A 24,664-nucleotide genomic window follows, 5' to 3' on the forward strand; every position below is an offset into this window, starting at 1 on the left:
TATATATATATCCTTCTTAGTGTTCTGAGTGTTTCATCATGAAAATTATTAAATTTTCTAAAGTGCCTTTTTTCATCAAGATAATCAACATGCTTCTTTCCTTTTTGTCTTATTAACTGGGTAGATTACGTTGATGATTTTTTTTAGGCTGAATCATAGTTGTATTCCTGAAATAAATCCTACTTGACTAGTATAATCTTCATTTTATTTATTGTTATTGCTCTTATTATTATTTTGGAGACGGTCTCACTATGCAGTTCAGGCTGGCTTTGTGCTCACTTTTTGTAGCTCCCAGGCTGGTCTTGAACTCACAGAGACCCTTCTGGCTCAACCTCCCAAGTGCTGGGATTATAGGCACGTGCCACCATGCCCAGTTCTGGCACTGCCCGTTGGCTCCTGTCTCTGGGCCAAGAAGAGCCAGTGCACCCAGGCATCTAGGGCAGCGATGGCACAGCATGTGGAGCCAGGGACCAAACCCTGGTCCTTGGCTTGCCAGGTAGGTGCTCATGCCTCTGAGCTATCTCTCTGGCCCCAGTATAACCTTTAAATACATTGTTGGATTCAGTTTACTAGCAGTTTATCGAGATTTTTTGCATCCATTCTATTGGTAGAAGATACTAGTCTGTAATTTTCTTTCTGTGATAAATGTCTGGCTTTGCTATTAGAGTTGGCCTGGTAGGATGAGTTAGGGATTGTCTCCTCTGTATCTGGAAGAGTCAAGAGGGATTGGTGTTCACCGTACTAAAATTATCTTGGAATTGACCTGTGAAATCATTTAGCCCTGAACTTTTCTTTCTTGGAAGGTTTTGATTACAGATTTAATTAATCTCTTTACTTTTACCTTATTTTTAATCCCTTAAAATCTGTTGTGATACTCTGTTTCTTACTGAGTCAGTTTAGGTCATTTGTGTGTTTCTAGCAATTTATAGATTTCATCTGCTACCACATTTGTTAATATACAGTTATTCCTAATAGCCTCTTGTTAAAAATTTCTTTTTGTTGTTGTTGTTGGAACTGGGGATTGAACTCAGGCCCTTGCACTTGCCAGGGAAGCGCTTATTCTACTGAGCCATCCCTCTGGCCCCAAAAATTTCTTTAGGGCTGGTGAGATAGCTCAGTGGGCCAAAGCACCTGCTTAGGCAAGCTTAGGCAAGCACAGGGACCCTCCTGACTCAGCCTCCCAAGTTCTGGGGTTACAGGCGTGCCCCACCACACTTAGTTTCCTCTTCATTACTGACTTCGTGTTCTGTCTCCCTTCGCCCTTGCCATTGTGCTAAAGATTTGGCCAGCTGGACTTCTGCTTGGGTTCGAGTCTCTTTTCTTCTTCTATCCTCCATTTCATTTATCTTTAGTCTGACTTTAATTGTTCTGTTTCCTCTGCTAACTTTTCATTCTCTTTTCTTTTTTACTACTTTTCTAGTTCCTCAAGCTTAATTGATGTAAAATCACTCTTCTCTTTAAAATATAGGTGGTTAGCACCATAAATCTCCCCATTTGGCTTTCACTGAATCCCATAGGCTTTAAAACACCGTTTTTTCATTTATCTCAAGGAACAGTCCAACTTGTTTGTGTTCTTTTTCTTTGGGTAAAGTGTGTTGTGAATTTTCTAGATTTTTTTTTTTTTTTCAGTACCTGGAATTGAACTCAGGACCCTGTGCTTGTCAGGCAGGTGCTTATTTTACTGATCTATCTTTCCGGCCATAGATTTTTTTTAATTTAAAGGTTTTTTCCAGTGTAATTGGAGAAAATACTTGTTATGATATTAATCACTTAAAATGTCTGACGATGTTTTTGTGCCCTAGAATACATTCGTTCTGCCCTGAGTAACTTTCTGGTGCCCTTAGAAAGATCTCAGTTCTGTGGTGAGTGGGTATCTTCGTGGCCATTGCATTTAGTTGGCATGGAGTGTGGGTTAATCCTTTGTCTGCCTGTTGATGTTTTGTCTAGATACTCTATTTTAATCTTCAGCTGTTACTGTGAAGCTGTTTTCCCCTTAATTCTGTCAGTGTATGGTGCGTGTTACTTGGGCACTTTGCTGTGTGGCTTGTGTGTGTGTACAGCTGCTGTGTCTTCCTGCTGAGTGGATCCTCTTCCTGACACGTGGGATCATCTTTCGTCCTTTTGAGCAGTTTTGCCTTGATTGTGTTTCACCTGCGCCCAGGGCAGTCGCCTGACTTGGGCGGTCACATTTGCAAAAGGGTGCCTTTTGCCATGCTTCTCTCCATCTTTGGGCTTCCAACAAGTCTTTTTTTTTTTTTTTTTTTTTAATTGAGAAACAGATATCAATGAGACAGTTTCCAAGCTGATTAATAAGACATTTACAATTATTAATACATTGTACATTGTTATCTTCTTCATGGTTATCCATAGTACAAGAAGCAGCCAGGATATCCTGTCCAAACACTATTACTACAAATCTTTCTTCTCATTGAATTAAGCAAGCAACAAGTCTTTTGTAGACTGCATAGTTAGATTATGTGCTGTTGGTTCTTAAGTCTGTTCTGCTAAGTTCTGCCATTTGACAGAACATTTACTCCTCTGTATTTTGTCTGATGATGGTAGGGGATCACTTCTGCCACTTTGCCGTTTTCTGCTCTGGTACCTTTTCGTCTGTCATTTCCTCCATAACCGCCATCTGTGTGGCTAGTTGATTTTTCTTTTTAATATGAGCCATTTTTACTTCCTTCTTATTTCCTGCTAAGTATTTTTTAACTATCTTCTTTGTGTTTGCTGTAGGCATTATACTTAATATCATAAATCTAGAAGATAATAGTCTGGCTTAAATTGATAGCAACTTTCCCTTGATTACATGTCAGGCTGTCTCTCTACAGTTCCAATGTTTCACATTATTGTTACACATTAGATCTTTATATATGGGGTGCCCAGGGATGCAGATTTATGACTCATTTGTAAGAAACGAAGCATAGACATTCATGTCAAGTATACACTGCTGATGGCTTTCATCTACACTGATGCACTTGCCCGCCATACCCATTTTTTCTTTTCTTTGTTTCCTTTCCTTTTTTTGCTGTATCAGGGGTTGAACTCAGGACCTTGCACTTGCCAGTCAGGCACTTATGCCACTGACCTATCTCCGCAGCCCTGTCCTGTTTCTTCACAGAGTTTTGTTAGTTGTCCAGAAAGCACCCAGCATTGCTTGGTGAGCAGGTCCAGCGGTGTCAAGCTGCCATGGCCTGTGTTGGTCAGGAATGTCTTCATTTCTGCCTCATGTCTAGATATGGTGCTCTTCTGTCCCACTTTTTTCTTTTCGTACTTTGCAGTGTCCTCCCCAAGTCTCTGGCCTTCACGGTTGGTGTGAGCGGTCAGCCTTCCTGCTCCTGGGAGCCAGTAGGGGCCCGCTCTTGTCTTCCGTCCTCCACGCTCTCTCTTCCTCCCTGAACGGTCTCACTATGAATGCTCTCTGAGCCATGCCTCGTTTGTCTCATGTACAGCTCATTGCTCGCTTGGGAGTGCAGGGCATGTTCCATCGCATTCGGAGCGTGTGCAGCCGCAGTCTCTTTGGGTGTTCTCCTTGTCCTTTCCCATCCAATTTTCGCTGGAGCTCCACATTGCTGCTGATTGTTGGCTTGCAGCGCCTTGTGTGTCCTCAGAATCGATTCACTTTTGTCCTTTTCCCTTCTCTGTGTCTCTGACCTCTCCCCCCATCATGATGATTCTCATATGGTTATCTTGTTGGTCATCTTTTAAGACACTCACGCTCCCTGCCTTACAGTATCCCTCAGTGACAGCGTCTCAAGCTCGAAATCCACTTCCCTTTCTGTGCCTGTGACTTTCCCCAAGGTGGCTGTATTGTTATGTGGCTGTGGCCTTTCCTGATGAGCTCAACTTTGATGATGCCCAGAGCACCTTGTGTTGTGGTCCCTGCTTCTGTGGTATGCCTCAGTGTGTCCCCCATCGCAGACCACGGATTCCTTTTGGGCTGAGTTGGTGGAGCAAATGTCGGACAGAGGCCTGGCTTCTTGTTGGTCATAGAAACATTTCCCTTACCTAGGATGGAGGCTCCCGTTTTGCTGGTAGGCTGGGTTTTCTCCTGATCCTTTTTCCAGCTGTTCCAGGGTCACAGCTGTAGATCTCAGCTACATCGTGATTGAAAAGTCACTGCTACATCTACGAGACCTCTGGTGCCCTCAGCCACCCATGGGCCACTGTGCCTTTGGCCAAAAGCTGTTTGAACTGGGTCTTACAATGCTGGCGGTGGTGCAGGGGTGATGTGAGTACATTTTGTGGCATTAGTAGGTAAGAGCACCTACGTGTGTGCCATCTGCTCTCGGGGAATCAGATGAAGCATGAGGTCCTCAGGGAAACCTTTCTAGCTGGAGGTGACCGCCCTGACCCCTGAGGACTTAGCTCCCAGCTTCACCCCTCCCTGTCGTCCTGGCTTTCTTTGTGTTGGTTTTCAGTGTCCGTCGCAACTACATTTCTTCCTCCTTGACTCCACACAGTTCAGTCCTAGGGATCGGCCAGTGTCTGTGGCTGACCACCCCGTTCCACTGCCAGAGCCCCCAGAAGTGATGGCACAGTGTAGAAATGACAGTGCACTGAGGCTTCATTCTGTATTTTATTTTTCACTTAGCACATTTATTTCTATAACAAATATCTATTGAAAAATCTATGTGGCTAGGTCCTGGGAGTGACATGATTAATTTAAAACCAGAGCATGACCTAGACAGGGCTAGGTTGGCAGGGGAAGGGAGTACGAAATAAGGAACCACGCGAACAGTAAATGGCACCATGCAACAGTGCAGCTGGCCTTCTGTAGCATTGTTTGTTCAATGTTACTTCTTCCAACTTTTTATTCTGAAAATTTCAGCTCTATAGAAAAGTAAAGGTCTAGTGTCAGTAGCACCTCAGCAGTTTTTAGCAAGATTCCCATGGTATTTTACCATGGCACTTTCTCCTTTTTCTCGGGGCTAAACACTTCTCATTCACCTCCGGGCCTGCGGGGGGACTGCAAGGAGCTGCTGTGGTGGGGAGTGGGGAGCCCGGCTGAGCATGGCCAGAAGAGGGACATGGGCAGTGCGGTGGGCACGAGGAAGCCACATGAGGGATCTGAAGGCTGGGCCGCTTGGCTGTGGAGCATCAGCCTGTGGGACGCAGAGAAGGGCGTGCCAGCAGCAGCCCTGAGGGACACTCCCAGCACACCATGGCCACAGATGGGGTCCCAGGAGGGGACACGGGAGGAGCTGCAGGTCTGGCCGGGCAGGGGCCTGGCAGAGGCATAGTGGGCAGCGCATTGTGGGCTCTGACTTGGGCACTGATGCTGACAGCTGACACAGGTCAGAGGAGGCACTTGGAGCTGGACTTGGCCTGAGGGCGCGGGAACCACAGCCCAGCAGTGGGGGCAGCGAGGGGCGGCTGATGTGGAGCCGTGGTTCTCCGGTGCGAGAGCACAGGCAGTGCGGAGGCCAGGGGCCGAGTGGGCACCCAGCGAGGGTACAGGAGCTCAGGGATCTTGGGGTGAGCCGAGTCCCAGACGAGCCAGGCCTTGGGAAGTGAGGAGAACCGACAGTTGTGAGGGGTGTGGGACGGTGCTCAAGCTTTGCAGAGGCCTGACTCAATGTTTTGCTAGTTCTCAACATTATTATCTTCAAAGTAGAAATTGTACCTCTGTGCTGTGGCCGACTAAAATCACACCTTCCCGTGTCTTCTTTGAACTTTGCTCAGCTACCTCACAGTTGTAGTTAGGTTAGGGTTGCACAAGTGTTTGGACTGCAATTGCATTTTCTCTGAAGTGGCTGTGACTCATACCTAGAGCTGTCCTGGGGACCTGCTCTTGCAGAAGGACGTCCCTCAGCATTGTGGCACGCGCTGCCTCAGAGTTGAAGCAGGAGGTAGGGGATGTAGCTCAGAGCTGAGACCTGGCACAGCCTGACACGTGGGACAGCGATGCCCCTCAGTTATGACACGGTTAGTGTTGGTCACGGCTGTTTTCTGAGTCATCAGCTGAGCTGATGCTCTCCAGCTAACACCCTGAACCTGGTACCCTGGGCGGGCAGCTGAGGAGGGGAAGCGTGGTTCAGAGCAGCCCAACCTTGGTTCTTCTGTTTTGCCTTGTGGGTGTGTTGGTTTGTACCAAACGTAGCCATTTCTCATTGCCCATAAACACTTCAGATATTTTAGTAAAACCATTGAGGACCCTGAAAACCATTTCGTGGCTGTTTTGGGTGCTGCAGCTTTCCTTCCACCATCTGTGAGCGCTTGACTAAGTGGCTCAGGAGTCTGGGTGTGGCTCAGGGTCCTGTGCTGTCTGGTCACACGTGGGGACCTGTGTGTCATTGTAGTGCTGGAAAACAAACACCCAAACAAGCAAGTTGTGGTTTAGACTGTGTTTTTTTTTTTAAATTTAGGACAGGGTCTACAGGGCCTTACTACATAGACCAGACTGGTAGCGATCCTCCTGTGGTCAGCCTTACAAGTATTGGAATTACAGGCGCGTGCCACCACTCCCAGTCTCAGTGGCTGTCCCAGTGTACCCCAGGGGCGGGGCTGGCACAGCATGTGGGGATCAAACCCCAGCTGCTGCACCCTGCTGAAGCAGGTGCTTTAGTCCACTGAGCTGTCAGGCCAGCCCCCTAAACTGTGTATTTATAAAGCCAGTTACATATACCTGCGAAATTCTTTATGAAAAGTAATTTGAGCATGTAGAGGTCTATTGTTACGAATAAGGCATAGCCATAATTTTTGAGATGGTCAAAATTGAAAACTCAAATAATTTTTACAAGGTGGCTTTCTTTTAAGAAAAACATGGTAGTTCACATTACCTTTGAACTGCTGGACATTTTTCACGTATGGTAGTGAAATTATAATTTTTTTCACGGCCTGTCCAGCCCACCCTGGGCTGGAGCTGGCATGGCATGTGGTTCCAGGGGTTGAACTGTGGTCCCTGTGCGCTTGCCCGAGCAGGTGCTTTAGACCGCTGAGCTGTCTTGCCGGCCCGAAATTACAATTATTTAAACAAAATAAGCAGGAAAAGCAACAAAATGGCAGCCTTGCTCTGGTGAGGTGATAGAGGAGCACCTGGCTCTTCCCACATACTGTGCCACTCTGCATAATGGCTCACTAGATTAAATGGAATTATTGATTTCTGCTTCATTCCTGACATTTATGAGCAGTTCTGGGGCCATAACACAGTGTCAAAGGTCGTACCTTTCTTTCTTGGGAAGAATAGAAGCTTTCAGATGGCAGAGCCTGAAACCTGCACTGTAGCCTTTTGCTTTTGCTCTTGCATAGATTACTGGAGAGGCAGGGTTGAAAGAAAGGTCCCATAAATCAGCAGGAGAGAGCCCTCGCCTTCTGGGGGTTCCTGAGGCCTGTTGAAGACCAGCAGGGTCCCACCGCAGGCTTGTGTTGCTGTTGAACCTCCCTGGAGGGATCCACTGAGGCAAGCTGTGTGCTATCTTATGTGAACCGCGCCGTGTGAAATCGGAGTGCGTCGCCTGTGTTGAATGCAAACGTTTTTCTGCTTCCTGTACAGCTCGGTCTCTGTCACCAGGATGGAACAGGAGAGAGTTAGGGACTTGCTGCTCTCAGCACTCAGAGGCTGTGCAGCTGGGCTTTGCCCACGGCCCCTCTGTGCACAGCCTGAGAAGTACATCTTCCTTTTGCCATCTTCGAGAAATTCAGGAGGTAGAATCCCTAAGAACTGCCCGTGTCTGCAAAATGTGATTATAAAACCAGAAAAGAAGGCAGAGAAGTTAACCCCTGCCCTGTGGTCTGGCTGCCCCGCCCCCGCAGTTGCAGCCCCACTTTTTTGTTTTATTTTGAGGCAGGGTCTTCCGCCTTGCTAAGTTGCTGTGGACTGGGCTCAGACTTGCAGTCCTCCATCTTCAGCCTGAGGGGGTGCCTCAGTTACAAGTGAGGACCTCTATGCATGGCTTAAAGATTGTTTAAAATAGACTATATCCTTGGAGAGTGGGTCCTGCAGCACTTAGCTTTGAAACTCTGTGTGCTGTGGGGCTGACCAGCACAGTACACTGTCACAGCTCTCCTGGAATCTCAGTTCCCCGGTCCCTCCCTGCAGCTGAGGCAAATTCAGTGTGAGCTGAAGGTGGGGAAACGCTTCTGTCCTTCGGCAAAGCTGTGCTCCATTACTCTTCAGAGCAAAGCTGAATGTTCAATCTTAGTTCATAATAAATGGGGACAGTGTGATTGACGGAAAAATTTGTTTAGAGAACCTAACTAATGTCAACCCAAACTTATAAATTTGTGACGAAAATTTTCAGAGACTGCTGTATTCTGCATGATAATTTTGGAGTAATATCAGAGATAAGTGAGTTAATATGTGGACATTTTAATAGCCGTACTTGCTGCGTGATGTCGCTCTGCCTTTTCCAAGCAGTGCCAGGTCAGAAGGATGAAGGGTTCGCCTTGGCGTGCATTACAGAGGTGCCTGCTGACCTCCAGTGCTCGTCTCAGACAAGCCACATGTTGACACAAGTGCGCTCCTCTCTGAGTTTCTTTCGCTGCCTCTTCGATGTACAGGTTGGCTTTAGGGTGCTAAAACTGAATAGGTCACGGGATCTTAGTTTCCCTCTGGAGCTCTGGTTTGGATGGTCTCTCTGTCTTGAATGCTCAGGGTTTTCAATTCCAGTGGGCCCTGGATGTTGTGTTTGAAGGAAAGAGACAGGGAGTAGGAACCTCGTGTTGCTTTTGCACACACGGGAGCATCGGAGGTCCTCTGGGCCGAGTTGGCCTCAAGTCTCAGTGCTGGCTTCTGGAGCCAAAGTGGGCAGTTCTCCATTTAGAGAATCTCCAGTGGTCTAGTGCCTCCTGTTATGGAATTAGTGGATCAATCAGATTAGAAGTGCAGTTGGGATTATTTAAACAAAGTGTTCTCAGTGATCAGGCAAGTGGAAAATATGCTGCTTGACTTTCTTAGGGTTTGTGGTAGACGCGGTGGGAGCCGATTCATAAAGCAGGAAACACCACAGAGCCCTTGCGCTGAGGTCTCGGGTGGCATTGTGTCAGCAGACGCCATGCCCAGCAGCCTTCTAGCACTGTGCATGCCTCAAAAGAGCTAAGACTTAAAGTGCTGGGTACTAGAAAATATGAAAATATTTTATTACTTGAATAATAAATTATTATATTTGCTGATTGTATTTAGTTCAATTGTTAGAGCACTTTATCGTTGTATAATTCAGCTTTGTTTTTAGTCAGTGGACTTTCCTGAAAAGTCCCCCCCTGTGGGGTTATCATTTGACTTCATTAAATTTTTTTTTAAGTACTGGATTTTAAACTCAGGGATTTCGTATGGAGCTATATTCCACCGTAGCTAACAGTCTGTCTGTCTCTGTCTCTCTGTGTCAGTGTCTGTGTCTCTGTGTCTCTCTCTGTTGTCTCTCTGTCTCTGTCTGTCTCTTTGTCTCTCTCTGTCTATCTCTGTCTCTGTCTCTCTCTGTTGTCTCTCTGTGTCTGTCTCTGTCTCTGTCTCTGTCTGTCTCTATCTCTGTCTCTGTCTCTGTGTCTCTCTCTGTCTTTGTCTCTCTGTCTCTGTCTGTGGGAGGCTGAGGCAGGAGGATTGTTGCAAATTTGAGACCAACCTGGGCTACAAAGTGAGCTCAAGACCAACCTGAACTGCATAGTAGCAAGACTCTGTCTCAAAAAGACAAATGAATAAACAAAATTTTAGAAGCCACAGCTAAAATTTAATTGTGCTTTTATGTGTGTGTGTATGGGGGGAGTACCAATGATTGAACTCAGGACCCTGTGCCTGCCAGGCAGTAATTGTGATTATGTTTTCATAACCCCAGATTTAGTATTTTTGTGGTTCAGGATTTTTAAAAAATTTTAATTTTCAATTATGTAGGTACTCAGAACCTTGTGTTTGCCAGGCAGGTGTTTATGCCGTTGAGCTATCTCCCTGGCTGGTTCAAGGTATTTGTAACAAATCTAGCAACCCTCTGTGCCTGTAAGCTAAAACATTATACTTCTTTTAATGCACTGAATTATTATTTTTTATTCTCTTACCATATTTGGCGGGTGCAGGGTTTCACTGTGCAGCACAGACTTGTGGTGGTCCTCCTGCTTTCGGCCTCCCAGCGCTGTGATTGCAGACGTTCACCACCACACCCAGCTCTCAGATGTGGCTTTTAGAGACAGCTGCACACCCACATCTTTCAGGCTTGAGTATAAAGTAAATGTGAGTGATTTAGTGGTTTGGGATAAATAGAGCACTTTTCCATGGGGGAAAGTACTATAAATGAAAAAATAAAACTTGTAAGTAGACCGTATTAATTCATGTAGTGGCTGACTAGTTCGGCACACGTGATGACAGCTGTAGAGCAGTGCTGCTGCCCTCCAGGTGAGTCAGTGGGCAAATAAAAGGCTGCGAGGAGTAACGGCCGGCGTAGCGTCTGCAGCTGAAGAAGCTGGCAGAAACCCTACAGCTACGAGTAGGGCCTGCTGGAACTGTGGGTGCTTAAAGGCTAGAAGGGTAGCTGACTGGTTTCTGAAATTACAAAATACTCTACCTGCTTGTCCTCAGTGCTGAAATCATGGAGACCACGTGGTAGTCATTCTGAGCAACTATGCCTGTGGCTTGGGGGCTTTCTTTTTCTTTTTTTGTCATTTGCAGATGTTTGTGCTTCCCCACAAAAGTTCTTATTTTCTTTAGTTTTAAAAAACTACCCAGGGGCTGGTGAGATGGCTCAGTGGTCTAAAGCACCTACTTAGAACAAGCTTAGCAAAGCACAGGGACCGCGGTTCAATCCCCCAGCACCACATGCCAGCCAGCCCCGCCTCCTGGTGGGCTGAGCTGGCCACACACACACACACACACACACACACATATACATACATAAATAAAATTTAAAAAAAGAAAAAAAAAAATACCCAGGGGCCAGTGAGATAGCTCAGTGGTCTAACGCGCCTGCTTAGGCGCACCCAGGCAAGCACAGGGACTGGGTTCACTCCTCCCCTCCAGGAGCAGAGGTGACCCGGGCAGCAGATGAAATGAGTGCAGTTTCTTTACCCTACTCCTATAGCTATGTGCTGTTTTGATTTTGGCTTATTAAACGAGTTATGGTGGGTTTCAGTGTGGCTGGGGTCCAGGATTTTGTACTTTTATTTTTCTGAGCTAAAGTTTACAAATAATTTAGCAAAAACCTTCTGAAAGGATAATATGCTTTCTTCCTTGCTTTGTCCCCCACCCAAAATAATCAAAGACGTAGAAGTCATAACTGTGAGACATCTATGCAGCACCCTTGGGTGGATGAAGCAGTACGCACGACTGAGGGATTTACATGTCAGTCGCTACTTGGGTATGGCTTGGAGAAGATCTAGTCCTACGGAAGTGCATTCTTGGTGTTGAGAGGACTTTAAACAGTCACTTCACGAGCCTCTGCCTAGGCAGGAAAGGCCATCTGAACACGGCTGTTCGCATCTGCGCCCTGCCTGGGGCTTCTGGTCGAAGCTCCGGACGGCTCTCAGTCTGATCGTGGTCTGCTTTGTTGGAAGCACTCCCTGGCTCCCTGTTGCCCCTGGAAAGCCCAGAAGCTTGGGGCGGTGCTCGTCTCATTCTCTGGGGTCACCCGCACCTAGCAGGAGTGCAGAGGCTGCTTGGCCGCCGCCTGGCGGTGCTGAGGCCCACACGCAGGAACAGCAGGGCCCGCCCCGCCTCCGCCCGGCTGCGCCCTTGCCAGAGCTGCCCGCGCCCCGATACCCACATGCGGGGCTCCTCAGAGTGCCCCTCCTCGCCATTCTGTGGCTCCACTCACACGGTGGCGTGTGCTACTGCTGGCCCTTCAGCCTGAGCTGCCACTGCCGCCTCTGCAATCCTCCTGACTCAGCCTTGTTTGGATAGTTGGAGGTTTATAGAATCCCTTGAGTTGTTCTTTTGTGGAAAAGCATGACTGTGTGATACTCCTCAGTTCTGAGGTTCATTTTTAAATGGCAAGTAGATTTTCTTGGGCTGGACAAAGTCCATACTGAAGAGTAATATTGACTGTGAGAATAAATAATTGTAATTGAATTGATTTGGTCAAAAGTGGAAAAAGATGAAGAATTGTTGGCTAAGGTCCTAAAGCTCACATGACTTGGAGAGAGCTGTACTGTGGAATCGAGAGAGATAGAGAAATACACTTTTGTTGGTGCTTCCTGAAATATTTAAAGGAGAGAGAAATGGAGAAAAGAGAACTATTTTTGTGCATGAATCTAAGTCTTTCCTGGCAGACTGCTCTTTTCTTTTTTAAATTTTTATTTATTTATTTGATACAGGGTCTCTCTACACAGCTCAGACTCAAAATGATCCTCCTGCCTCAGCCTCCCTAATTCTGAGATTACAGTTGTGAGCCACCCCACCCAGATTTGGGGCTGGCATCGTGTGCCTGGCATTCTGTGGCCAGCATGGTATGCAGTGCCGGGGATCAAATGTGGGTCCTTGCATTTGCCAGACAGGCACTTGGACTGCTGAGCTAGTTCCCCAGCCCTGGGAGACTGTTTTTAAGGCCTGAATGGTTCCCGCTGCCAGAGGATGGGGGCTCCTTATGTGGACCAAGTGTCTCTGGGTGAGTAGAACACATGTCCCATTTTTACTCCAAGTTCTGTGACCCTGAGAAGTTCTCTCTCATGGATGTGTTTCCCTAATGGTAGGCGAAGGCCCTAGTACTTGGCTGTTAGATTAGTTGATGTGTACAAGATGTGCAGGAAGTGGATCCCCTTCCTTTCTCCATGGCTTGGTGGTTAAGGCTAGTTTTAAAAAAATGAGCTGTAGCATTATTAGTAGACTTCATTATGCTGTGGATGGGTAGTTGAGAAATCAGGGTCCACTTGATGAATTCCTTTACAGGTCCTCTGATGTACATACTTCTTCTCAGTTCATTTAGGCTGCATCAGCCACAGACTGTAAAAGTGATACTTCAGTATACCCACACGTTGCGGAGTGGTGATTGATGCCACTCTGCACATTGAATGGTGAATGTGGGTTGTGTGACATAATGCATTGTGATTGTGTAAACATGAGTTATACTACTGAACAGACATTCCTAAGTATTCACTGAGTATCTGATTAAGGAAAAGGAACAGAAAGAAAAACCAGGCATACTCTCATCTGAGAAGGCAGAATTCTAAATTTAGATATATGAAATAACCACAGAGAATATGATATAAAGTTGATCGTTCAAATATTTAATATATTGCAGCTCTCGAATGAGTTTTAAGTCATTGAGAAAACCTTTGCCAAAGCAAAATCATGCCTGTGGAGACGCAAGTGTTTCTGCTATACTTCTGATGGGTTTGTGATTTTTGTTATAGTTGCTAAGAGACAGGAATTTTATTACAGAAACGTCATTCTTCGTGGTGCTTTCGGCCCCCGTTTCTGAGGCCACTGTAGAGTCGCACTCTGTCTCCCTGCACAGCTGAGCTAGTAAGCAGAACGAATTCTGTGTGGAGTGACATCGAGGCCAGAGGAAGGCATCCTGGCTAGGCGGGGCAAGGCCCACTGGGCAGGCGCTGGGAAGGGGAAGTGGTCTTGGAGACGAAGCAACCACACTTTGCTCCGCTCAGTCTCAGCAGCCATGCAGTTGTGAGGCTTTGAAGTGGCTGCTGCGGCTCACACGACATGGTCTTTCTGTGCTGTTTCCTGCTTGTGCTTGCCAGCAGAAGAGCCAAGGATAATCGCTGCATGAACGCACTGGGTGTCCCCACCACTTCTCTGAGCACACACTGCTGCAGACAGGCAGCAGTGGAGAGGAAGAAAGGCCGCATGGGGACATCTTCCAGGGTAAGAGCAGATTTTACACCAGACAAGTAGGATTCTGCGCCACTTGTGAGCACAAATGTGGAAACTGGTTTTGTTTCACATTTAAAGATTAAGAAGGAGGTTGGAAAGGAGGATGAGCAGTGGCTTATTACTTTTGATTGGATCTAGAAAGATGTGCTGTTTTAGGAAGAGACAAGGACATTTGGGGGTAACTTTAGGATACTTTAAAGACTGGAGAAAACTTCCCTTCCTGGGTTTTCCTTTTGAACGGCCTGCGCCTCCCTTCATGTTTCTGAGTGTGCCACGGTCCAGATTCCTCCTTAACCCCCACCGTGTGAGTCCTTCCTCCCCACGTGCGCAGTCCATGTGTTAGCTCTTCCTGATCTGGTCTTGAGAAGCCGCCCTGGTGGTACTCACCTCTTTGGGGGACACTGTCCATCCACAGGACAGAAGCTGAGGGGCGGTGAGCGCTGTGCTTCAGTGGACGTGGGGCTGAGGAGGTTGGGGGTCATGGGTGCTGCTGCCCTGGATGCCCACCGTGCCATGACTGTTCCCTCCTCCTCACGGGAGCAGAAGTCCGCTTCTTTCTTGAGCTTCCATGGATGGCCTGTGTGGATCTAGGCCCAGACAGTCTCCAGCCTGCCTGGCAGGATCCAACCAGCTCCTCTGAGCCTCCTCCAGGTGGGCTTGCAGTGCCAGGAGCTGGGCTATAGCTGGCTTGAGGTCTGTGCCAGAGTGCAGAGGTGGGCTGGGTACTCGAGTGTGTGTGTGTGTGTGTGTGTGTGTGTGTGTGTGTGTGGTCACCAGGTGCAGTGTGCAGGTGTATGTGTGAAGGTGTGCGTGTGTGCATGTGCAAGTATGGGTATGTGCAGGGGTGTATGTGCTGCACACCACACCTCCTAAGTCCCGACCCTGCCTTTGTCCTGCTGTGGAGGAGAGGATGGCTCTGGGCTTCCCCAGGCTCAGCCTCCCGCCCTCTGGAGCAGGGATCCATGTCCTGTGACTAGGATATGTTTTGACTTCTGTGTACTTTCTGTGCACCATATAAAGACAATTGAAGCTGAGTGTGGCGTGTCGCGGTTCTTCACACCTTATCCGGGCCTTGGGCCTTTGTGTGCAGTGTGCTCCGTTCGGAGGTGAGGCGAGTGGCCCAGTGTGGGCTGACCTGCGTCTTCCTACTGTCCAGGCTTGTGTGTCCAAGAAAGAAGCAAGACATAGGCCCGCTCCCTGTGTGGAGCTGGTGGACCAAGGGCACTGGTGTCTGTGGGACCAGAGTGGACTCCAGAGGAAGGGTCGCCAGTACTTGCAGAAAAGTCTGCAAGCCGTGTGTGGCTGGCTTCGTGCGGCATTTCATGTTCTTTGTCCTCTGTGCTTTGGGGACCTTTTAGACATCTTTAATTTCCCATGCCAGAGCCCACCTGCTTTGAGCTGTATTTCTCCATCTTGGAGGGGGACAGAGCCTCAAGCCCTGGCCCACCCCAAAAGTGAGTCCCTGGGGTGGCGTGTAAGCACAGCTGCAGGGGATGCAGCCTTTGTGTCTTGCTGCCTCCACTCACCAAGATGCACTTGGGATTTTTTTACTTTTTTAAAATTAATTTTATTGAGAAACAGCAATGAGATAGTTTCAAAACCGATTAATAGGACAGTTTGAATAATTAATATAACACTTGGGGTTTGTATGTGCTGTGCATCAGCAGCTTTTCTTCTTTATTGCTGAGTACTCCAGTGCACAGATTTAGCACAGTGTATCCATTGCCACTTGAAGGCCATTTCCTCGCTCCCCAATTTGGGGTCATGAGTAAAGCCTCTCTGAGCTCTTGCACACCTGTTGTGTGAATGCAGGTTTCGTACCTTTTGAGTACGTATTTAGCCAGGAGGGGTGTGCAGTGTGCACCTGTGTAGCTCCAGATGGCTTTCCAAGGGACTCCAGCCCCTTCACACCGTGGCCATGAGGGCTCAGGGCGGCGCACACACTGCACTGTGGTCTTCTGAGGCTTCGTCTGCCCCGCCTGGTGGGTGTGCTGGTGTCCTGTGTGCTGTGGTGTGTTTCCCTGCAAGCGAGGAGGGGACAGGTTCTCAGGGCTACTCTTCACTGGGTTGTTTCCTAATGGTCACATTTTGAGAGAGATGGAAATATCCCACTGAGATCTTCTGCCTGTGCTTTGCTTTCTGGGGTTTCTGTTCTTGTTCCCTTGATGATATTTTTTCTTTTACGCCATGACCATTTAATTCAGATCACAAAACTTGAGATGCACACCTAACACATAACCTTCTTACATGCACTGACTTTAAATGCTGGAAGTTTTTAGAATGAGAGGTCTGTGTGGCCGAGTACCCACTCTTTAGTGCAAAGACTGATGTTTGCTTTTTCAAATGGATCAATCTCACTAACACATAAACCCTTAGCAGACCCCTAATAAAAGACCAATTTGTAAAACTGGGCCATTTTAATGTTTTTATAGTTTAACAAATAGCTTTCTTGATGAATGTAGTCATGACAGCTGTTCAGCAGTATTCAAGTTACGGTTTTCCTGAATGGTCTGCAGTCTTCATTAAGTGTAAGGAGTCGCTTGTCAAGCTAGTAGGACTGCCTTGATGCAGCCATCATTTGCAGGACTGTTGGTCACCGGGGCATATTTACCCCAGATAACCTCGCTTCCTTGTGTCACAAGGCCCAGCTCGCTCACGTTCACTTCAGTCACTGTTCCTTTGGTAATCACACCCAAAGTTGTATACAGTAGTGATGAAGGATTTTTTCTCACACCAAGTATCGGCAGGCAAAAGGTGGTTTTCAGTTCAGGATGTGTTACATGGGCCTTCTTAAAACGTAAGCCCATTGGCCTAATGAATATTCCATATTTAGGTGGTTTTCTTGTAAAGCCATCTCCAACAAAGCAGACTTTAGTGACCATCCTCTTCCATGCCTTCTGTTTTCTCTTTCCAGTTCAAATAACTTTTAATACTCCCATCTCTCCTCGGGCATGAACTTTGGGCAGAGGAACGTCCCATTTTCCTGCCCCCCCTTTTTTTTCATCTTGGTTTAATCATGTTGCAAAGTACTTTTGCACGAGACTGTCCCTCTCTGTCCAGCCGGTAAGCAGGTCCTGCTCCTTGTGGAGTCTTTTCATCGTTCTTTCGTTTGCTGATTTTCTTTTCGTGCATCTTGATTGTCTTCTTCATTTGTATTTTCTCCGCATGGCGCTGTGTGTGGTAGAGCTTAGCCTTCAGGCCAATCTTTTTTTTTTTTTTTTTTTGCCTTCTTTGAATGTTCATGAGCCTCTCAACTTTCCTTCTTTCTCTTTTTCTCGTGGTAATCCAAGCGGTACCCATAGCGTTTACAGTGTAATTCAATATATCCATTCTGTGGCATGATGACAGCTGCAGTGCCACCTCGGGAGGCCTCAGGTGTACAAAGAAAAGTCCTAACTTTGGGGTGTTCCAGACGCGTGAGCTGCATCCCAACAATATCATTTCAAGAACAGCATTTTTCCTATGTGCTGTACCTTTTCATGTTTCACATCTATGAACTATTATCCTGAAAATCCAGATTTCTCTGCTTTCTTCGGAATGTTTTGAGTTTCACGCTTGCTCTTTATCTGGTGTAAGTCAGTTTTGCACAAGGACTGGGTTGAGATTAGCTATTGTGTGCGTGTGTTCACTAGGAGGGCTGGAAAGGTCTCTGGCCGTGTAGTGCAGCTCTGAGGAGACAGGGTATTTCCTTCACCTGGTCCACTGTCTCACAGATCTGCATGTCTGTCCTTTTGCCAGAACCGTATTGGTTGATGACTCAAGTTTCATCGTAGTTCTTGAGGTTATCCTAGGTCTTGAGATCATCAGTGTGTGCCCTCCCATTTTGATTTTCTTTTTCAAGATTGTTTTGGCACTGCTAGCCCCTTGGCCTTTCTGTGTAAAAGCTGTGGTGGAAGGCAGCTGTCCCTGCCGTGTGCTCAGCTGTGGCTGGACTGGGCAAGGTGCCCGTCTTCACCCTGCCACACTTCCCCTGTGTCACACTGCTAGGGTCCTGCCTATTCCTGTGGGTCCTGGGGTGGTGCCTGTGCCCGCGCTTCTTCAGGTGCATGCAGGGCCCCTGTCATCCTGCTGTAGGCTCCTGTGGCATCTTTGTCCTGGTCACTGCCCGTACACAGAGAGCGTTTCACTCCCCACATGCCCAGCACTCAGTAATGGACTGCTACTGCTGAAACCTTTCCATCGAGGGAGTTCTGACAGAGTGAAGTTGGCTGTGGGCTGTCAGGAACCCTCTAGCCATCAGAACTCCCGGGAGTAGATACAGTGACTTTGGGGACACAGCCCACTGCAGCCTGCGTGCTGCAAGTTGCACAGGGCCCTACTCTCCCTCTGGCCCTGTCTGCCCCCCTGGCCTCCTCTGAGTCAGACAGCCACAGCCTGGTTTCTGAACCTGGCTCTCAAACACACCTGGCTCCCAGCAGTGCCTTAATCCACTCTTTCCTCCTCCTCACCAGCACCAAGTGGAGGGGGACAGGAGCCGCGACCCAGGGGCTGAATCCCGCGCTGCCTTGCAGGATAGGACGGGGCCGGGCGGGTGCCCAGGAGGAGACCACAGTGACTCTCAGAGAATGCATGAAACAAATGAAAGACTCGAGTGAGCAGGGGAGGACGGAGCGGACCAGGAGCAGAGCTGGGCCGGGGACGGCAGAGAAGGTAGGGAATGGGAGATTTTGAGGCAGAAAGAAAAACATGGACAGTGGCAGTGTGGCTCAGTGGGCGAGTGAGCAAGACCCTGGGCTGGAGGAGGACAGGTTGGCGGGTCTTCACGCGCCTTTGCATTAGAGCTGAAGGTAACACTGGTGCCCGCTGTGTGGCAGGCGCCCTGTCGCAGGTGCTGTGCTGTGTACGCTGCGTACGTTACCAGCTGTAGTCCTTCGCCCTCACACTGACACTTTATCCCAGGGCCGGGGTCACACCTGGGCCTGGTGCACCCGCCCTCCTGGTGACTCCTCTGGTGGGGCCCTCAGGAACAGCCCTCTACCCAGCAAGGCAAGCGCAGTGAGAAGGGGCACCCTACTTGCAGGAAGAGCACCAAGGGGTATGGCCAGAGGGCTCACTGAGAGCAGCACCTGCGCCTGAGCATGGCTGTGTCTGCGCACCCAGCCACACGGACAGCAGCGTGGCCTTCTGGGGCCACAGGGAGCCACAGTCAGGGTGAGGGCGTGGACCTTGGGAGACTCCTGAACCCCTCCTGGGCATCTAAACTAAGCTCAGGCCCTAGGGTGGCATTGGCAGAGCAAGGCCAATGAATTTCGAAGATGCCGAGTCCTCTGCTGTCCCTAAAGACCAACAGTGTGTGGAAATCTTTGCAAGTAGGGCCCGTTTCCGGAAGTCCCTGGCTGCCAACTTTGTTATGCAGTGTCTAGCGTTCCATCTTGCTCTATTCCATGGTATTCCCATCTGGAGATTGAGCGAAGGCCTTTGCACCAAGCCCCAGTCCCGCTCTTTTCTTGTTTCTCTTTTGAGACAGGGTTGTGCTGAATTGCTAACTTGCCTCCTTTGGGCTTGAATTCGTGATACTCCTGGCCTCAGCCCCCAGGGTGCTGGCATAGCAGGCATGCGCCGAGTCTCCGAGTCTCCCGGTGGCCTGAGGTGGAGGAGGCCCTCCAGCCATGTGGGTCCCCAGAGGTGGCCGTGGGACAGGCCCTCACAGCCAGGCCTCGAGACCTGCAGCAGCTTCTGACCTCAGAATTTTCAGTGGAAGAATATCTTAAGTGGAATTTTAAAGCAGCGTTACGTTTTTGTCATTTGAGGGAGGGCTCTGTGAAGTTGCTCTGTGTGCTGGCTGGCCGGTCATTGCAGACTGTGCAGCTACAGTTTTTGCTGACTTGACAGTCAATGTGTGTGAAGTATTTTGTTCATCACGGTCGTCAGAAGAATGGCTGGTGTACTAACCTAATATGTATGAAACTAGTTTCACATACAAACTGATGTTGACATATTAGTTTAACTCACCTTATCTTATTTCCAGGGCAATTGTGGATCTCTTTTTTCTGGTTGAATGAAATTTTGGAGAACATTTTAATCTGAGCAGCTTTGATATGACTCTGAGTTTTTTCCTGACTGTAAATCACAGAGGCAAATCTCAGGTATCTCAGGAGCAGCCTCATGAACTGGCCTCCCCAGTTCGTGGTGTTTGGGGTGCGTGTGCTCCTTAAGCCTTGTAGTGACCTGTTTTACAGAGCTCGGCCTCTTAACTCTTTTTTTTTTTTATTTTTATTTATTTATTTATTTGTGTGTGTGTGTGTGTGTGTGTGTGGCCAGCTCAGCCCACCAGGGGGCGGGGCTGGCTGGCATGTGGTGCTGGGGGATTGAACCGCGGTCCCTGTGTCTGCCAAGCTTGTTCCAAGTAGGTGCCCTAGACCACTGAGCCATCTCACCAGCCCCGCCTCTTAACTCTTAACAGTGCTGCGGCCTAACAAGTTGGTGGGGGCTCCTGGCCTGTGCTAGCACTGACTAGGGGAGGGGTCAGGTTTCACAAGGTGGCTGTGGACTGTAAAAGCAGAAACAAAGTCTGCTGAGTAAATAGAGATTCTCACAGGCCACACAGCACTTTGTCATTTCAGTAAGTGCAAAATATTTTGATAATGCTGGAAATCATTTGCAATCTATAATTCTAGAAGGCTCTGTATTCATTGGGAAGGACATGCTGATTTACTTGGTTTACTGTCCCACTTGAAAATTAATCAGAGTAGGGCGAGGCCAACTCAGATGTGAGCGCTTGCCTGGAAGCGCCAAGCTTAGGCTCAGGGCCCAGCACCACACATGAACACATCAGAATTGAAGGCTTGCTGGAAATGCAGTTTCAGGCTGGCATGCCTCTCTAGAAGTTTTAAGTTTGGCTACAAAATTTTGTGTAATTTTAAAATTAAAAAATTGATTTTATTCAGGATACTTTCTCCTAAAATTTTCAGTTTAGGGAGAGAATCAAGCAGGATCTATCTGTCCAAAGAGCAAAACATTGCAAGAACTAAAAAGGCAAGGGCTAGTGAGATAGCTTAGCAGACTAAGTGCCTGCTTAGGCAAGCACACAGACCAGGGTTTGATCCCTGCTGTGCCGGGCGCACTGAGCCCCAGGGTGCACTGAGCTCCGAGGCACGCTGAATAGCCGTGCGACCCAGCGTGGTGGTGCGCACCTGTGATCTCAGCACTGGGAAGGCTGAAAACAGGAGGATGACCACGAGTCCGAGCTGCATAGGGAGACCCTGTACCAAATTTAAAAAAAGAACTAAAAAGGCAGATTAAAGAGTATGGATTTTGTCAGGTAAAATTTATGTAAACTTATATTAATCATCACTACTTTTTCTTAATGAGCACTTTTGTAGCAAAAACTGTAAGAAAAGGACATGAAAACCCCCATCCTGAATCCTGCAGGTAGACCTACGCGATTGTCCCCTATCACACAGCCTTGACTCAGGGGTTTACCCTCTTCAGATAATTGAATTGTGCATATCCAGTATGGAAAGCCAGCCTCTGTTTCTCTGTATATAAAAACATCTGTATACAAGCTGCGTGAGCCTGGCTTGTAGACAGTAACAAGATGTGAGCCCTTCGCACCCTGCCACAGGCCCCCCGCCCGCGTCTCCCAGCTGCCCAACCCCGTGAGTGCTGAGATAAAAGCCCAAAGAACTTTGTGGCAGCTAAGGCTGAGCCCTTGGTTTAGAAACCAGGCCATGACAATGTGGGGAGCTGCCCGTGCTCCCCAGCACGAAGCTCACCAGAATCCGCAGTGCGCCTCCACCTCCGAGGCCACCATGTACGGAGCCCCAGTTACCAGGGCCACAGGCTTCCAAACACAGGGCCCACCCTGCCTGTCCATGCCCCGCCTTGGCCCCTGCCTCAGTCACCCTCTCCTGGGTTTGGTGCAGGCTCTTCTTCGCTGCTCTCTGTCTTGGTGTGTGACTCTGGTGACCAGAGTGTCTGTGGCAGCCTGTCATGGTGGTACACACCTGTAATCCCTGTGCTCTGGGAGGCAGAGGCAGGAGGACTACAAGTACAAGCCTTGCTTAGGCAAATAAGGGACTTTTTTTTTTTCCAGTACCGGGATTGAACTCAGGACCCTGCACTTGCCAAGCAAGTGCTTATTCTACTGAGCTATCTTCTCAGCCCCCAAATACTTTTGTATGCCCAAGCATTCTGGGTTTTTTTTTAATTTTTAATTTTTTGTGGGGATTTTTGGTTTTTTTGTTTTGTTTTGTTTTGTTTTGTTTTAAGGGAAGGGTCTATAGAGTCTGCAGGGTCTCACTACTAGATCAGATTTACAGTGATCTGCCTGTTTACCGCCTCCCAAGAGCTGGGATTACAGGTGTGTGTCACCACGCCCAGTGTCAATTGCCATCTCAGCGTGCCCCAGGCCCTGCGCCTGCTTGCGGGCACTTTAATCCACTGAGCTATTTGGCTGGCCCAAATAAGGGATTTTGTAAGACCCTTCTCAGAATAACAAATTTTAGAAAGGGGCTGGGGATGGAGCCCAGCATGTAGGTCTGGGACTCAGTCCTAGTTCGGGGTGGGGGGACTGGAACTAGGAGACAACAATGAAGAGGAACTTAACCTTGCCATAAGGTGAACTTTTTAAAATAGATTTTAAGAATATTCAGGGTTTAAGTCAGTGTTAAACTGAGGTCGTTCAGTGCAGCATTCATGCTCTCCTGTGTAGAGATGGGACGGAAGCCTGGACTCTGCATCCAGGGTGGCAGGTGTAGCATCACTGTTGGAGACCTGGGGACCTAACCCAGTTCTGGCCCGGCTGGAAGGAAGCCAGGTCAGTTCCCTTACACAAAGCACAAGAGCAGCTTGGAGGGGTGCCCACAGCTTCCATCTTCTGCAAAAGGTCAGAATCTCAAACTTCTATTCATAAGGCAGTTCACATAAGGTCCCTGGATCAGCTCAAGGGTTCTGGTCACCATGCATCTGGCCAAGAACCTTGAACGTTACTCAATTCACCTGCGTCTCAGTTTCTTCAGCTGAAGATTGGAACAGCAGTAGAGGACTCAGTAACATAGAATATGTGACCAGTCCCTAGCAGTGGGGCATGTATTCAGCCTCTGCCCTCCAGCCCTTGCTGAGCCATCGCCCAGGGCCTCCGCCTGCTGCTCTCCCAGGCCCTGTCTGTCAACCCCTTTCCCACAGGGATGCATCCATGTCCAGGGAGAAGCTGGGTGCTCTCACTTACAGCTGCCTCCTCTCCCTCCCGGGATGCAGGTGTGTGCTGCCAGCCCTGGGCTCCTGGTGTCCTTGAGCCCAGGAATCCCACATTTCAGCTTCTCCTGAATCCCGGGAAATTCTTCAAAACCAAGTCCTGTCGGAGGCGTTTCCCTGTCTTTGTCTTCCTGCCCTCCAATACACAGTAGAGTGAAGTGTGCTCTGTCCCATGTAGTATGTATTGTATGTTGTTGTTGTTTACTTTGCTCCATTTATGTTGTGTCAATCTTTTCTCTCCAAACAGATGCTTTCTTCTCAAGTTGTTTAGAATTTAATTGTGGGAAAGACCAGCCTCCCTAATCAGCCCAGGCCCAGTGGCATTCCCAAATTGTCCTCTGAAGTATCTTTGTAGTCCTCAATTCGGGTTGATCTTCCATGTGAGCAGTTCAAGTCTGGTTAAAGTATCTGGCATAACATTATTTCTAAGTGTAGTTGCCCTGTGCTCCTTATAGACTTGTCAAATTTTATCCTGTAGCTATTTCTGCATTTGAAATTCAGCCAGTTTCCACAGAAGTCCAGGAAGGGGGAGTTGCGAGGTTTGCATGCAAGATTTCATCAAATCCCCCAGCAGTGGTAACGTGGGAGTTTAACCGGACAGCTCTGCCTCTGAGGACGGACAGGTAAGTGAGGGGCTTTTCTCTGGAGGTGGCCGGGGAGGAGGGAGCCTTCACTGAGGGTGGAGAGGAGAACCACAGCAATTGCTGCTGGGGCTGGTTTCCGTCTGGGGTTGTCATGGCTGACTGCATGAGACATTGCAGACTCCAGCAGAACACGGCATCATCGACGCCTGGCATGAAGGCAGGATAGCTTGCCCAGCGCAGATTCAGACAGATACCCCATGGCGTCACTCCTTTCCCCTGCCCTTGTGCCCGCCAAGCCCAGGTACCATTCGCATTGCCACCAAGCTCTCAGGAAGCCAGGTGACACTTTCAGTGATAACGAGAGCAGTGCCAGGATAGGGCTGCCACTGGCCTGCCCTGTGCCTGGCCTTCACTTCCCAGCACCTCACACCGCGTGCGCGTGCACACACACACGTACACACACGTGCATACTCCCATGCACACCCCTCGTGCTCTGAGGGTAGTAGAGGGTTAGGGATCAGGGACTTGGTAGTAACTCCTGAAAGTTTCATTTCTGTCCTAATCCTAAGTAGGCAGAAAGCGTTTGCTAAAATGTTACAGCACTAAGATGAGAAAACTTATTTAAGGAAGTGCTTTATTAAAAAGTTATAGGGCCAGCCACATAGCTCAGCAGATTAAAGCGCCTGCTTAGGCAGGCTCAGGGACCGGGATGAAATCCCCCGTGTGCTGTAATGGCTCGCCCCTGGGGCGTGCTGAGATTTGATCGCAACTGGGCATGGTGGTACCTGCCTATCATCCCAGCGCTTGGAGCCTGGAAACAGGAAGATCACTGAGTCCGATCTGTGTAGTGAGACCTGTAGACCCTGAACCAAATATATTAAAAAATAAAATAAAATAAATTATAGTCAAGTGTATCTTGGAGAAATAAGAGATACTAATAAGTAAAAATTAAGAATCTGAAAATAAGCCATGCTGCACCCTGCTCATCTAGTTGATAATGCCAGCCAAGGCACACTGCAGAGTTAGATTACAGACTTCACAGGCCCCGCTGGCAGAGCCCTCCGCGTACAAGCTCTGCAGCCCTCTGGGGCCCCGCTGCGCAGACGGCGTGCAAGCTCGCGGCCCCGCTGCGCAGAAC

The 24,664-nt window shown here is 48.5% G+C and overlaps 1 protein-coding gene across 1 annotated transcript in view; it reads left to right on the forward strand.

The window, feature by feature from the left end:
• Prtg (protogenin) overlaps positions 1 to 24,664 on the forward strand; it is a 98,339-nt gene that overhangs the window by 14,458 nt on the left and 59,217 nt on the right. The window contains exons 3-4 of the mRNA XM_023724055.1: positions 13,690 to 13,738; positions 23,421 to 23,565. Coding sequence (XP_023579823.1) covers positions 13,690 to 13,738; positions 23,421 to 23,565 — 194 coding nt within the window. The remainder of the gene's footprint in view (positions 1 to 13,689; positions 13,739 to 23,420; positions 23,566 to 24,664) is intronic.

The sequence above is a fragment of the Octodon degus genome, unplaced genomic scaffold (assembly GCF_000260255.1).
Source record: "Octodon degus isolate 3935 unplaced genomic scaffold, OctDeg1.0 scaffold00105, whole genome shotgun sequence".
NCBI classification, from domain to species: domain Eukaryota; kingdom Metazoa; phylum Chordata; class Mammalia; order Rodentia; family Octodontidae; genus Octodon; species Octodon degus.